The 13,904-nt window shown below is 42.8% G+C and overlaps 1 protein-coding gene across 11 annotated transcripts in view; it reads left to right on the forward strand.

Moving 5' to 3' along the window:
* The window catches only part of SEC31A (SEC31 homolog A, COPII coat complex component), a 100,457-nt gene that overhangs the window by 60,455 nt on the left and 26,098 nt on the right, over positions 1 to 13,904 (forward strand). For 7 of the 11 annotated variants that reach the window (XM_038742509.1, XM_038742510.1, XM_038742512.1 and 4 more), the window contains 4 exons: positions 2,034 to 2,179; positions 5,655 to 5,828; positions 7,770 to 7,943; positions 13,464 to 13,556. In XM_038742509.1, coding sequence (XP_038598437.1) covers positions 2,034 to 2,179; positions 5,655 to 5,828; positions 7,770 to 7,943; positions 13,464 to 13,556 — 587 coding nt within the window. The remainder of the gene's footprint in view (positions 1 to 2,033; positions 2,180 to 5,654; positions 5,829 to 7,769; positions 7,944 to 13,463; positions 13,557 to 13,904) is intronic. The other 4 variants (XM_038742516.1, XM_038742517.1, XM_038742518.1 and 1 more) reach the window with 1 other exon arrangement.

The following is a 13,904-nucleotide window of genomic DNA, read 5'->3' on the forward strand; positions in this document are numbered from 1 at the left end:
TGTGGAAATCTGAGACACACTCAAACAAGCTACTTTGGCAGGGGTTGATAGATGGTTCGTGCTTTTCTGACTCAGCCATTAGCATGATTTAATGCAGCTTAGAAGCCTTCAATTCCCCTGAATGGTCCCTTGATCTTCAGTTTGCAAAAGAGTTACTGTTAGACCCCTGGAAAGCATCAGAAGTTGACACATTTTGTTTCTCTGGAGAAGTCCTAGCTAGCCATCTTCTGCTTCAGGACGTGCATGGAAAAAAAACAGGAACAACAGTCTGATAGATTGTGGGGAGTAGATCGGTTTATGTACTCCTTTCCTAATGTCCAAGGCCCTTAGCAAAGCTGTGATAATGAGAAATGAGCCCCTCTTAGCTCAGCTGAACAACACCTCAGTACGAATACCCAGCTCACCTTATTGGGTGGGATTCTCGTAATCCAAAACTGCGGACACTTTCCAGCAACGGAATCCTGAGACGGTAGATATGGACAGACCGTTCATCCATTCAGAGCTTTGTTGGGAGTTAGGAAGGCAATTGCCAGACTCAGCTTATTCACAGAAGTGGATGTGATTCTCAGTGCTGAGCTTGGAACATCAATTCCATTTTAATGTTGTGGAATATTTAGCTCACCTGGACCAGGTGAGCCCCAATGTGCCATCCATCAAGTTGATCATGGGAGCCATCTTCATGTTTTAATTGGCTGGAGGGAAATCTTCTCTCCCACCCGCCCTCCTGCAATGATCTGGTTCCTTCGGGATCAATTCAAGATGATGAACCCCACCTGTTAGTACCCCGCTAGCTCTTCGGAATGTGAATTTCATTCTTAACCAGGTGAACAAGTGTTTGTTCAAGCTCTGCAAAGCTATGGTTAGAAATCCTTCCCATGTAAGGTTCTTTTACTGGTGGTTGTCAGCTCTGTCCGATTTGTCTGTCCTCGTGTTTGACCGGTTCTACCCTTCCCCAGGACCTTTGACAGTGAGATAATACTGTGAACCCACCACTTCCTTCCAAAGGTGGCCTCCAGTTTTTACATCAACCAGGAGATCATCTTGCTTTCTGAATCTTTTATCTCTTGTGAGGCAGCCGTGCTTATCCGAACTGTCAGAAGACTGGTCCTTTAACTGTCTAGATTGGTCTAAAATGTTCAGGGTTAATAAACAGTGTTTTTTCTCCCGGGACTTTGCCTTCCTCGGTTGGGCTACCTCAAAGAAGGTGCTGGAGAAATGATTTGTCTGTTGCATTCGTCTCAGAAAGGACTGGGACTTTCCCTCAAGGTATCACTTTTGGCACACTCCATCAGAGTCGGCAGCCCTCAGCAATATCCCAACAGGGGAAATGTTCAGGTTGCCATGTGATAGACTCCATTTATGACTTACCACTTACTGCTATTGCCAGGATATGACCTCTAGGAAAGAGGTTGGTTTCAAACATCCATTCTGTAGGACATGATTCAGCAGCCTCAATCCCGTTGCCTTCAGACGAGCTACAGAATTTACCCGAGGGATCTTTTGGAGAAACAAGAGCCAGTTATGGTAGCCTGAGTACTCCAAAGAGGAAGAAGTATGCTATATAATCTCACCTGCCCTCCTCCTTGTTCTCTCTGGAGTAGTGCTTTTTTCTTTGTACAGCAGGGTTCCATTAGTCAGGGAATTAGAGGGAAGAGGGGCTGACCGTCCTAGGACCACAAAAAGAATGGAGTTTGGGCTTCCTCTGTTTGGGCTATCCACTTTAGGGAGGCAGCACGTCAAGGTTTTCAAGGACAAGCCCAGAGGGTATCTAGGAGTGGCTACCGGAGTGATCATCTGGTGTGGCTTTACATCTTCGGAGAACTCATATTATGGTACTTAATCCTTTCGTGGCACCTCAGGCCCCCCTTATTTCCCCCATTAAAGACAGTCTTTCAAGTGCTCTATAATATTGACTTTTTCTGCCTACTTAGGAGAAGATTGTAGTCAAACCGCCTTCCAGTTGGATGTGTATATCTCTCCAAGTATTTGGTTTATCATAAACAGGTTCCTTCTCTGTTTTCCGTGAACTATAGATATGCTGGGGTCCAGACTGGAAAATGAGGGAGATGGCCTCCTGCAGCCTCAAGCATGCCTGTGTTACATTTGTGCTGGAAATGTGGAAAAGCTGGTTGCATGTTGGACTAAAGCTCAGGATGGAAGCAGCTCCTTGGCCCTGCAGGTTAGTTCTTGGGTGAGGGATTATGCCGAGTGAAATATCTGTTGAGTAACTGGACTCAGGTATGTGCCGTCAAGTCTGGCTTTTTGCTTGGTTTAGGATGTCTACCAAAATAAACAAAGAACTCAAGCGTTTCCAGAATGAATTATCATGTCTTCCACCTCTGTTATATTGTACTCTCCCAAATGTTTAGTACAGTGGTCTGCATATAGTGAGCTCTCAGTAAAAATGATTGATTAGTGGCACACAAATAATTTCCTCGAAGATGCCCAGTATTTTTGTTTTGGTTTGTTTTGGGGGGTTTTATGGTATTTGTTAAGCACTTACTATCTGCCAAGAACTGTACTAAGTAGATAGAAGATAATCATGTAGAGCACAGTAGCTTTCCCACTTGGGGTTCAGTGTCAAATTGCCATTTTACAGATGAGGAAACTGAGGCACAGAGAAGTTAAATGACTTACCCAAGGTCACACAACAAGGAAGTCACAGAGCCAAGATTTGAACCCAGGTTTTCTGTCTCCCAAGCCCATGCTCTATACTACGTTGCTTTCCCAGTTTCTTCACCTTCTTCACCTTCCCCTTCTTGACCCTGATGACCTTGCCATCTACTTCATTGACAGAATAGAAACCCTTAGGTGTGAATCCCCCCAAATCTCCTTCTCACTTCCTCTCCCACTCCTCCATCTGTTCTCTCATCATTCCCAGCATCTACTAAGAAGCTGTTGCCCCCTTCCTTTCAGACTGTATTCTCTTCACCTGCTCCTCCTACTCCATTCCTTCACACCTTATTAAAACATTTGCACCCACTCTTCTTCCCTATCTGACTGAGACCTCTAACTGCTCCTTCCCCTCCACTTTCAAACATGCCCCATATCCTGTTAAAGAAAACCTCTCCTTGGATCCCATGGCACCATCCAGCCAACGTCCTGTCTCCCTCCTATTCATGTCCAAACTCCTGGGCAACTTATTTACTCCCTTTGCTACCATTTCCTCTTCTCCAACTCCCTCCTTGACCTGTAATCTAGCACCCACACTCTCCTTTTCGGTAAGACTGCCCTCTCCAAAGTTACCAATGACCTCATTGCCAAATATAATGGACTCTTCCATCTCTAATCCTCGTTGACCTATCAGCAGCTATTAACCATGAACCAGTGCCTTCTCCTGGAAATCAGTTGTATTTATTGAGCACTTACTGTGTGCAGACTACTGTACTAAGCGCTTGGGAGACCCATTCTCTGCTCACAAAGATCCCTCAGGCTTGATAGGGAGACACTCTCTAACCTTGTCATATGTGAAATTGTCCTCTCCTGGTTTTCCCTCTGATAGCTCCTTCTTTCGCAGCCTCCTCATCTGCCTCCTACCTCCTAATCAAGACTCAATTCTGTGTCCCCTTCTATTTTCCTTCTGTGCTACTCCCCTGGGGGACACATTTGCTCCCAAGCTTCAACTCTCCCTCTGTGCAATCTAACATTACCTCTTGTCTTGAGGAAATCTCTATTTGAATGTCCCACCAATACCTTAAACCCAAGCAAGTCCAAAACTCAACTCACTTTCCCCATCGCACTTATGAACAGAGTAATTTAGTTTAATATCTGTCTCCCTCTCTAGGCTGTGAGCTCTTTGTGGGCAGGGAGCATGTCTACCAACTCTGTATTGTATTCACCCAAGTGTTTAGTAGAGGTACTCTGCACAAAGTAAGCTCTCAATAAGTACCACTAATTGGTTGATCTGTCTTTGCATCAAGCAGAAACTCCTCACCATAGGCTTCAAGTGACAAGCCTGCCTGTTAAACCACAACCTCTTAAACCTCTCCAGTGAGACCTGCTGACAAGCCCAATGCCAATATAGACAAAACTCTCCATTTCACGACAGGAGGTTAAGGGCTAGGGACAGTACTTTTCCAGGGGTCCCGCATCCTGAGTCAAGCCAATGGACTGAAGTTATGGATTTGCAATTAGGCGATCAGTACACTCGGGCCTTTTAAATCTGCCCGGAGATGTAACTGTGATAATGCCATGTCTGTCCCAGAAACCAAAGCACTTGGCCATTATCATAAGTACAAATGGTGTTAAAGAAAGATTCTACAAAAACTGACTCATCACTGGAGTGCCAATGTCGCATAAATTAATTATAGTGGACTCTTTTTAAGCTAGAATTGGTAGTGAGTCCTACTCCTCTTTCCTCCTGCACACAGAAGGAAGCTGTGGTGTATAGACTTGTTTTCTTCCTCATTTGGTATTAGGTTTAACTGGTTGGACTGTTTTGTCAGTATTTTCTGGCCTCCCCTAGGTGGTGCCCCACCACACAGCATGTCTTTTAAATATTAAATAATAATAATAAAGAATAATAATTGTGGTATTTGTTAAGCGCTTACCATGTGCCATGGTAGATATAAGATAAACAGATCCCACGTGGGGCTCACATTCTAAGTAGAAAGGAGCACAGGTATTGAATCCCCATTTTGCAGATGAGGGGACTGAGGCACAGAGAAGTTAAGTAACTGCCCAAGGTCACACAGCAGATAAGGTGGAGCCGGGATGAGAACCCAGATCCTCTGACTTCCAGCCTGTGCTCTTTCCACTAGGCCATGCTGCTTCTTTTTTTGGCTCCCCCTCTCCTCCACTTTCTCCCACTCTCCAGATCTGGATGCCTCTAACTCCTGACATCCTTCATCACTGCCACTCAGATGAGGCTGGGGTTGCCAATTTTGGACACGAAAATTAGATTTCACTGTAACTATTTTGAACCTCATAGTCAAACCTGAACACCAGGGCCTATACTTAAGCAACGAATTTTTGCTTGATCTAGTGAGAATCGGCATGGAAATTGCACAGGCCTGGGAATCAGAAGGTCATGGGTTCTACTCCCAGCCCTGCCACTTGAATGCTGTGTGACCTTGGGCATGTCACTTCACTTCCCTGTGCCTCAGTTTCTTCATCTGTAAAATGAGGATTGATACTGTGAGCCCCATGCATCCCCCCCCCCAGCACTTAGTACAGTTCCTGGCACATAGTAAGTGCTTAACAATTACTATTATTATTAGTAATGCTATTATTGTTATTAACAATAATAATAATATCATGATTATTAATAATCATGTTAATTAACCAATGGTATTTGAGTGCTTACTGTTCCCAGAATGCGGTACAGAGTTTGACTACAGTACAACAGAGTTGGTAGACACTCCCTGCCCACGGTGAGCTGACAGCCTAAAGACTTGATCTATTAGAGTTATGGTATTTACTAAGTCTTTGTAATGCCAAGCACTGTGCTAAATGATGGGGCGGATTCAGGCATAGTCCCAGTCCTGCGTGTGGGGTTCACAGTAGTGCAATAATGCATAAGTTATTGTCACCTTTCATTTAAACCAAGCTAAAGTAAAGTTCTTTGCTGATATTGAATACATTAACCGCTTTTTTGGTCTGGTAAACGTATTCTCTTTCCTAACCTTGTCTCACCCTTTCACTTACCCCTACAGGATCTGATTGAAAAGGTGGTCATTCTACGGAAGGCCGTTCAGCTTTCCCAAGATAAGGATACTAATGCCATAGGGGCACTTTTGGCAGAGAAGATGAGTCAGTATGCCAATTTGCTGGCTGCCCAAGGTAGTATTACTGCTGCTTTGGCATTCCTTCCTGCAAACACCGATCAGGTAAATGAGTTTCACTCAGTTTTCTTCTAATTTCATATAAGTAAACCTAAGTAATTATGTTTTGTTTTGTTGTTTGTCTCCCCGTTCTAGACTGTGAGCCCATTGTTGGGTAGTGACTGTCTCTATATGTTGCCGACTTGTACTTCCCAAGCGCTTAGTACAGTGCTGTGCACACAGTAAGCGCTTAATAAATACGATTGAATGAATGAACACAGGTAGTAGTAGCAGTAATAATAATGGTAATAATAATAATGGTGGTTCTTGTTAAGTGCTTATTTTATGCCAAGCACTGTTCTGAGCACTAGAGTAGATACAAGATAATCAGGTTGGACACAGTCCCTGACCCACATAGGTTCGCAATCTGAGTAGGAGGGATTTAGGATTTAATCTGCATTTTGCAGATGAGACCACTGAGGCACAGAGATGTTAAGTAAGTTGCCCTAGGTCACTCAACAGATAAGTGGCAGAGCTGGGGTTAGAATCCGGGTCCTTTGGCTTCTGGGTCTGTGGGCTTTCTACTAGGCCATGCTGCTTCACTGCTTGAGGTAGTCAGAAATAGATATGAAGCTATCTATAGGTGGCCTTTTGGGAAAAAGCTTATTTCTGTTAGTTGAGTGAAGTAAAGTGTTCCAGATCATGTTGTGCTGCATAGCTAGGCAGCGCCCCAGGGATCGAGAATTGCTTTCAGGAATGGCTATCTTCCATCTGTTTCAGATATCACTGAGATGTGATCTTGCCTGGACTCAGTAGCCTGTTCCCATCGTAGAGTTCCAAAGGCTGAGTGTGGGGGTAGAATTATGGAATATGGGGTTGACCCTAGCTTTTTTGTCATCTGGATTGATGTTAAAAACCGTGAATTCTGTAGGCTACAAGATAGAAATCTTGCAGGACAACCTTGGCTATTTCCCCTCAGAAGGGACCCTGAATCTTTTCTCAACTGTTTGTGCACATACTGCCTTGTAAACTGTTGCACATTTGGCTAACATGGTGTGGTTTCAGAGCAAGTATTTCTAATTGGTTTGTGAAAGCATTATTTGATGAAGAATCAAAAGCCATGCTGATATCTTTGAAGCTTGGAGTATTCTAGCATCTTAAGTAATGGCAGCTTGTTATTCACTCATTCATTCATTCATTGAATCGTATTTATTGAGTGCTTACTGTGTGCAGAGCACTGTACTAAGCGCTTGGGAAGTACAAGTCGGCAACATATAGAGACGGTCCCTACCCAACAACGGGCTCACGGTCTAGAAGGGGAAGACAGACAACAAAACAAAACCATCAGAATAAATAGAATTATAGCTATATGTGCATCATTAATAAAATAGAGTAGTAAATATGTACAAGTAAAATAGAGTAATAAATATGTACAAATAAATAAGTGCTGTGGGGAGGGGAAGGAGGTAGGGCAGAGGGAGTGGGGGCGATGGGGAGGAGGAGAGGAAAAAGTGGGCTCAGTCTAGGAAGGCCTCCTGGAGGAGTTGAGCCCTCAGTAGGGCTTTGAAGGGAGAAAGAGAGCTAGTTTGGCAGATGTTTGGAGGGAGGGCATTCCAAGCCAGGGGAAGGACGAGGGCCACGGGTCAATGGCGAGACAGGCGAGAATGAGGCACAGTGAGTTATATTTGCATTGTAATAGCCATGTCCTGCAGTTGTGAGCCAGTGACCTGGGAATTGAAGCCCTAATTTTCAGCCTCGTTTCCAGCCTCATGTTCATGTTTTTCTCTGAACATAGTATCTGACCCATATGCAGAAGTTTTGGGGTCCTTCCTTCCTCTCACTAACTTTGTAAATCTCCAAAACATAGTGTATATTTGTGAAACAAAACAATTTTCTAGGCTTCTCATCATGAAGTTTCTTTCGAAAAACCATTATCTACTAATATAAACCGACTGCCACGGTTTCTGTTGGAGGACCTATTCATTTCAATTCATTGTTTCTTTGCAGCCAGATATTGTACAACTGCGAGATCGTCTATGTAGAGCCCAAGAAAAGCCATCGCTGACCCAGGAAGCACCCAGAAACACCTATGAGACACAATTTTTGCCCAAAGGAAGATCGGGTTCAACAGTTGGCCAAGTCCAAACACCCCAAGTTCCAGCTGCACAATATTATCACCAGGTAAATGACATGGTCCAGCTAAGGAGACCTGCTTGCAGAAATATCTTACTGAGTGTCTTAGAAGTGTCTGCTGTGTGACCTTGGGCAAGTCACTTAACTTCTCTGTGCCTCAGTTACCTCATCTGTAAGATGGGGATTAAATCCTACTCCCTACTACTTAGACCATGGAATTGGAAATTTGTCCAACCTGATTATCTTGTGCTTAGCACATTGGCTGGCACATAGTAAGCACTTAACAAATACCAAAGAAACCAAAAACAAAAAAACCTAAAAGTGGATGTTCAGGGTGGCCTGTTTCTATCATTGTAGCCTTGGAAGGATGAGGACCTGCTTTTTAACAGAGAGTCTTATGGTTAGTATTTTAATTATTTCTAATTGCATTTTATGATAAGCGCTGTGCTGAGCACTGAGGAAAGGGACAAGGATATTGAATAAGATGCAGCCCCTGGCCCCCAGGAAGCCTCCAGACTGAGTGGTTGGGGAAAGGTACCCACACTTGGAAAGAAAACCAGGCAAATTCAGTTAAAGAACTCAAAACTACTAAACAGAAAAGCAGCAGTACACTTAACTGACTGAGATACCTTTACCATCTCTGTCCTTATGGTTTTTGGAGAGCTGGGTTTTTTTGCTTTTTTTTTTTGTAAATATTCCCCAAATTTGTACAAAGAGTTTAGATTTTTCAAATGTAAAACCAAAACGCCCTAAGGATTGGGCTTTCCTCAGTTACCTTTGCTTCATCCTATTTTGTACATCCATCTTGTATTGCTTCCCTTGCCCTCGTGCCTTTCCCCAGAGAGGAGAGGGATAGGCCACTGAAAGAAATTACTGGCAAGAAGGCAGTGACATTTTATAAGTAGAATCCAGTCAATTTAGGGCTGTTGAGTGTCCTTTTCAGATGTTCAAGGGGCATGATTGCTATATGCAGCTTTTCTTCCTAAATCACGCAGCATCATTTAGAATCACTATAATAAAAGCTTCCAGAAACCAAAGTCAAGCATTGGAGACCTATCAAAGGTGGAAAGGAAGAAATAAGTCTATAGGGACTTGGAGCCATAGTATGGGCAATGGGACCTTCAGCCACTGAAGTATACTGAAGCAGAGAAAATAGAAGGGAAAAGATAGCTGGGATCCTCTTCTGTGGTTTTGGTGTTTATCCACGAAATCTTGAGAAATTCTTACAGAACCATTCTTTCCTGAGCCAAGTAGCACCCTTGAAAAACTCCCATTAGTAAGGACTTTTTTAGGCCCTGAAATTTCATGTTTTTTAGCCTCAACCTTTCTTCTGAATTCTTGTGAAGGTATCATGTCATGATTCTTGGGCGATTCTTGAATGTCTAAATACTTTGGAATTCAACTACTTGAGTGCCTCACCCAGAGCAAACTGGGCTCAACAGGAGTCCATAGCTAGTAATAGTGTGGTTAATCATTTACAGAAAGGGTAACAGTAGCAAAAGCTTCATTTTGGATCAGCTGGAAATGGAAGAGCCATCACCCAGAAATTAAGAAATACTATTGATTGATAGAAAAAAAAAAAGCATCACTTATTGTCCATGAACTGGGTAGCTATAGATGTCTTCAAGACTCTCATTGAAATTAGACTCCATGATGAATGTCACCTCACTGAGATAGTTCCCGGATTTCTCTTCTTTGGGAGAGAATTTTCCTCTTATGAATGATAGCTCTCAGTTATTGCCAATCTTGGTCTCCCCAAATCTACCGAGAGTTGTAAGTAACCAGCGGATAGATCTGCCTCTGAAACAAAACCCCTTTGATGTCAATCACTAAATTAATCAATAGTATTTATTGAGCACTGTATTAAGCGCTTGGGAGAGTACAATATAACAGAATTAGCAGACACACTTCCTGCCCATAATGAGCTTACAGGGGAAGACCGACATTAAAATGTGAATAATTTATAATATAATTTACAGATATGTGCATAAATGCTGTGGGCTTGGGCGAATATCAAATGTCATGCCTATGCCAACATTATGTGAAGTTAAAGGACCCTTGAACAATGATTTAGAGGAGTGCAGGAGTGCCTACCCTGACTCACTGTTTTATCGTGGGAGATTTCAATGTCCAAATTCATCATTTATTTTTTCAGGTTTGGGTATTGCTATATTAAACCACATGAGACCTGTGATCGGAATAGTAGTGGGCTATGACTACAGTTACTCCGTGAATGTGCCAGGCCTTATCTCATGGTCATCAATATCATCTTCCACCTGTCAAATAAAAGAAAGACATTCAGATTGCACCTGTGATCTAAACACTGTTCTCTTTTAGTTTAAATCATAGTTTGGCAGAAGGATCTGAAGGATGGATCGTGTTTGTATCATGCCAGCCAGGCACTGACAGAGTAGTGGAGTGAATAATCAATCATACTTATTAGCACTTACTGTATGCAGAGCTCCGTACTAAGCATTCGGGATAGTGCAGCATAACAGAGTTGGTAGACATGTTCCCTACCCACAAAGAGTTTCCAGTCTATAGGGGAGACAGACATTAAAATAAATTTTAATAAATTTTAGAGAAGCAGCGTGACTCAGTGGAAAGAGCCCGGGCTTTGGACTCAGAGGTCATGGGTTCAAATCCTGGCTCCACCAATTGTCAGCTGTGTGACTTTGGGCAAGTCACTTAACTTCTCTGTGCCTCAGTTCCCTCATCTGTAAAATGGGGATTGACTGTGAGCCCCCTGTGGGACAGCCTGATCACCTTGTAACCTCCCCAGCGCTTAGAACAGTGGTTTGCACATAGTAAGCGCTTAATAAACGCCATTATTATTATTAAATTACATAATTCTACATAAACGCTGTACGGCTGAGCGTGGGGAGAATATCAAGTACATGAAAAACAAAAATCAAAGTTCAAGGCTGGTGCAGAAGGGAGAGGGAACACAGATGGACCTGAGTTCTTATCCTGGCTTTGCCATTTGTTTGCTGTTTGACCTTGGGTAAGTCACTTAACTTCTCCGTGTCTCTATTACCTCATCTGTAAAATGGAGATTAAGACCGTGAGCCCTGCTGTGGGACAGAGACTGTGTCCAACCTAATTAGCTTGTATTTACCCCAGCGCTTAGTACAGAGCCTAGTATAATAGTAAGCACCCAACAAACACACAGCAGATTAAAACAGTCCTCCTGGAGGGGATGTGATTTGAAAGGTGGGAAGAGTGATAATCTGTCGATTGTAAAGGGAGAGGGAGTGCCAGGCAAAAGGCAGAGCATAGGCGAGGGGTTGTCGATAAAGTAGAATAAATAGAGGTACAGTGAGTAATTTGACATCAGAGGACCCAAGTGAGCATGCTGGGTTGTAGGAGGAAATCAGCAAGGTAAGATAGGATGAGGCAAGGTGATTGAGTACTTTAAAGTCAATGGTAAGGAATATTTTTGATGTGAAGGTTGATGGGCAACCACTGGGGGTTCTTGAGGAGTAGGGAATCATGAACTGAATTTATTTTAGAAAAATCCTGGCAGCAGAGTGAGGTATTGCCTGGAGTGGGGAGAGACAGGAGGTAAGGAGGTTAGCAGGGAGACTGGTTCTGTAGTCAAATGAGATAAGGTAAGAGTTTGGATGGAGAGGAAATGACAGATTATAGGGATGTTGTGAAGGTAGAACCAACATGATTTGGTGATAGATTCATTCATTCATTCAATCGTATTTATTGAGTGCTTACTGTGTGCAGAGCACTGTACTAAGTGCCTGGGAAGTACAAGTTGGTAACATATAGAGAGACGGTCCCTACCCAACAACGGGCTCCCAGTCTAGAAGGGGGAGACAGACAACAAAACATGTAGACAGGTGTCATCAGAATAAATAGAAATAAAGCTAGATGCACATCATTAAAAAAATAAATAGAATAGTAAATATGTACAAGTAAAATAAATAGAGTAATAAATCTGTACAATCATATATACAGGTGCTGTGGGGAGGGGAAGGAGGTAGGGCAAGGGGCATGGGGAGGAGAAGAGGATAAGGGGAGCTCAGTCTGGGAAGGCCTCCTGGAGGAGGTGAGCTCTCAGTAGGGCTTTGAAAGGAATATATTGAATATATGGGTTGAATAAGAGCGATGAGTTGAGGATAAATGCCAAGGTTACAGACTTGTGAAACAGGCATGATGGTGATGCTGTCTACCGTGATGGGAAAGTCTGAGGAGAGGACAGGGTTTGGTGGGAATATTGTCTGATATAGGGAAGTCCTTGGGCTTGCCACATAATTGGTGCCTGAAAACTCCATTTTAAGGTGAAACAGCCAATTTCCCCATAGGCGACAATGTTTAACTGAGGGCATTCATTCCTGATTCAAGGCCGGGTACCCTAATTTTACCAAAATTAACCAGAACCTATACCAAGTCAATTACAGAAGAGTAGTATAACCGTAGCATATGACAGATGACATATTGATGTAAAAATCCTACAGGTTTAAAAAAGGCACGTAAAATATGGTGCAGTAATCTAATGTATGCATTACCCCTACTTACAAATGACCTAAAAGTATTGACAAGATTTGATTGCTGGTTTTTCATAGGCATGACCAGATATTTTTCTTATTAGCTGTGAAAATCTTTAATCTAGTGCTTAAAGGCAAACAGACCATCAGGCAGGAAAGGGGAGAAATACCAGTTAAGTCAAGATAAGTATTTTATTTGTGAAATTTTTTCACATCTCTATGTTAGTGGAGGCAGAAGGAGAAAATGAGGACTCCCTTCTGTGTCACCTTGACTCTTTATTCATCCCTTTATTCACCCCCCTACTCCTAGCACCACAGCACTCATGTATATTGCTGTGATTTTCTTTATTTATGTTAATGTCTGTCTTCTTGTCTAGACTATAAGCTTGTTGTGAGCTGCAAATGAGTCTGTTTTATTGTTACATAGTACTCTCCCAAGCCCTTACTAAGTGTTCTGCACACAGTAAGAGCTCAGTAAATATGATTGACTGGCTGACCAAATCCCCCAAATGCTAAAAAGGCCCAATTTTGAGAAGGGAAGTGTTCATTTTGTCCTTCTTAAAGGAGGGAAAACGACCTCCTGCAGTTTTAATATAATGATCTACTAAGCTCATCAAAATTAAGTGTTTCAATTTTAAAAGAAAAAAATCTGACATAAACTAAGACTAGCAGTATCTTGGTTGTGCTCACTTGAGGCTGTAGGATTAAAATGGAGCACGAACAACATTGCCGCAAAAGAGATCTTTGGTAATATTGTCAGTACTCTGATCATAGTTGGCATAAGTACTTAAAAACTTCACTCTCTTTCCAACTTTAATTCTTTATAAATGTGTGGTGGTTTTTTTTTTTTTTTGGTTGGCTTTGCTTTTGTACTTGCTATTCCTGGGGCATTTTCCAAAAGGCAGGGATTAAGTCCCATTTTGGATGGTTACCCTTCCTGGGGTTTTTTTTTTTTTTCAGTTGTGTGCTTAGTAGTTCAGCAGTAGTAGAGGTAATAGTCTGCCTCTTGTGAGTGGACCTGCACTTCCTGTTTAATTTTCTGTGATTGGTATTTCTTTGTTCAATTCAGGTTAGAGTTGCCCCTACTGTCACTACCTGGAGTAACAAAACTCCTACTGCCCTTCCCAGCCATCCACCTGCAGACCCTCCCTCTGCCACACAGGTATAACCTTCATTATTCCTCTCTGGACAGAGCCCTGAATCCTTGAAAAGTAATTCTGTATTTCTCTATATTGCCATCCCCTCCCCTCCAGGGCTTTGGGGAGGGTGGGTCAGGTTTCCAGCCTCTTTCCCATGGGCAGTTCTTATGGCAGTTTCCAGAACTGCCAAACTGATGATGGAATGAAGCATCTACATGGGGCCGATGATACCTGTCAGATACGAGACTTCCCAAAGGTCTTTGAGAGCATCCCAGCTCCTGTTTCTGGGGTTGGAGACAGTGGAAAGTTTCTGGAGTTAGGTATTAGCTTTCTGTAACCTTCTGTGGATGTCACTGACATCCCGTAGTTTT

Source organism: Tachyglossus aculeatus, unplaced genomic scaffold (genome assembly GCF_015852505.1).
Source record: "Tachyglossus aculeatus isolate mTacAcu1 unplaced genomic scaffold, mTacAcu1.pri scaffold_12_arrow_ctg1, whole genome shotgun sequence".
In the NCBI taxonomy this organism is placed as follows: domain Eukaryota; kingdom Metazoa; phylum Chordata; class Mammalia; order Monotremata; family Tachyglossidae; genus Tachyglossus; species Tachyglossus aculeatus.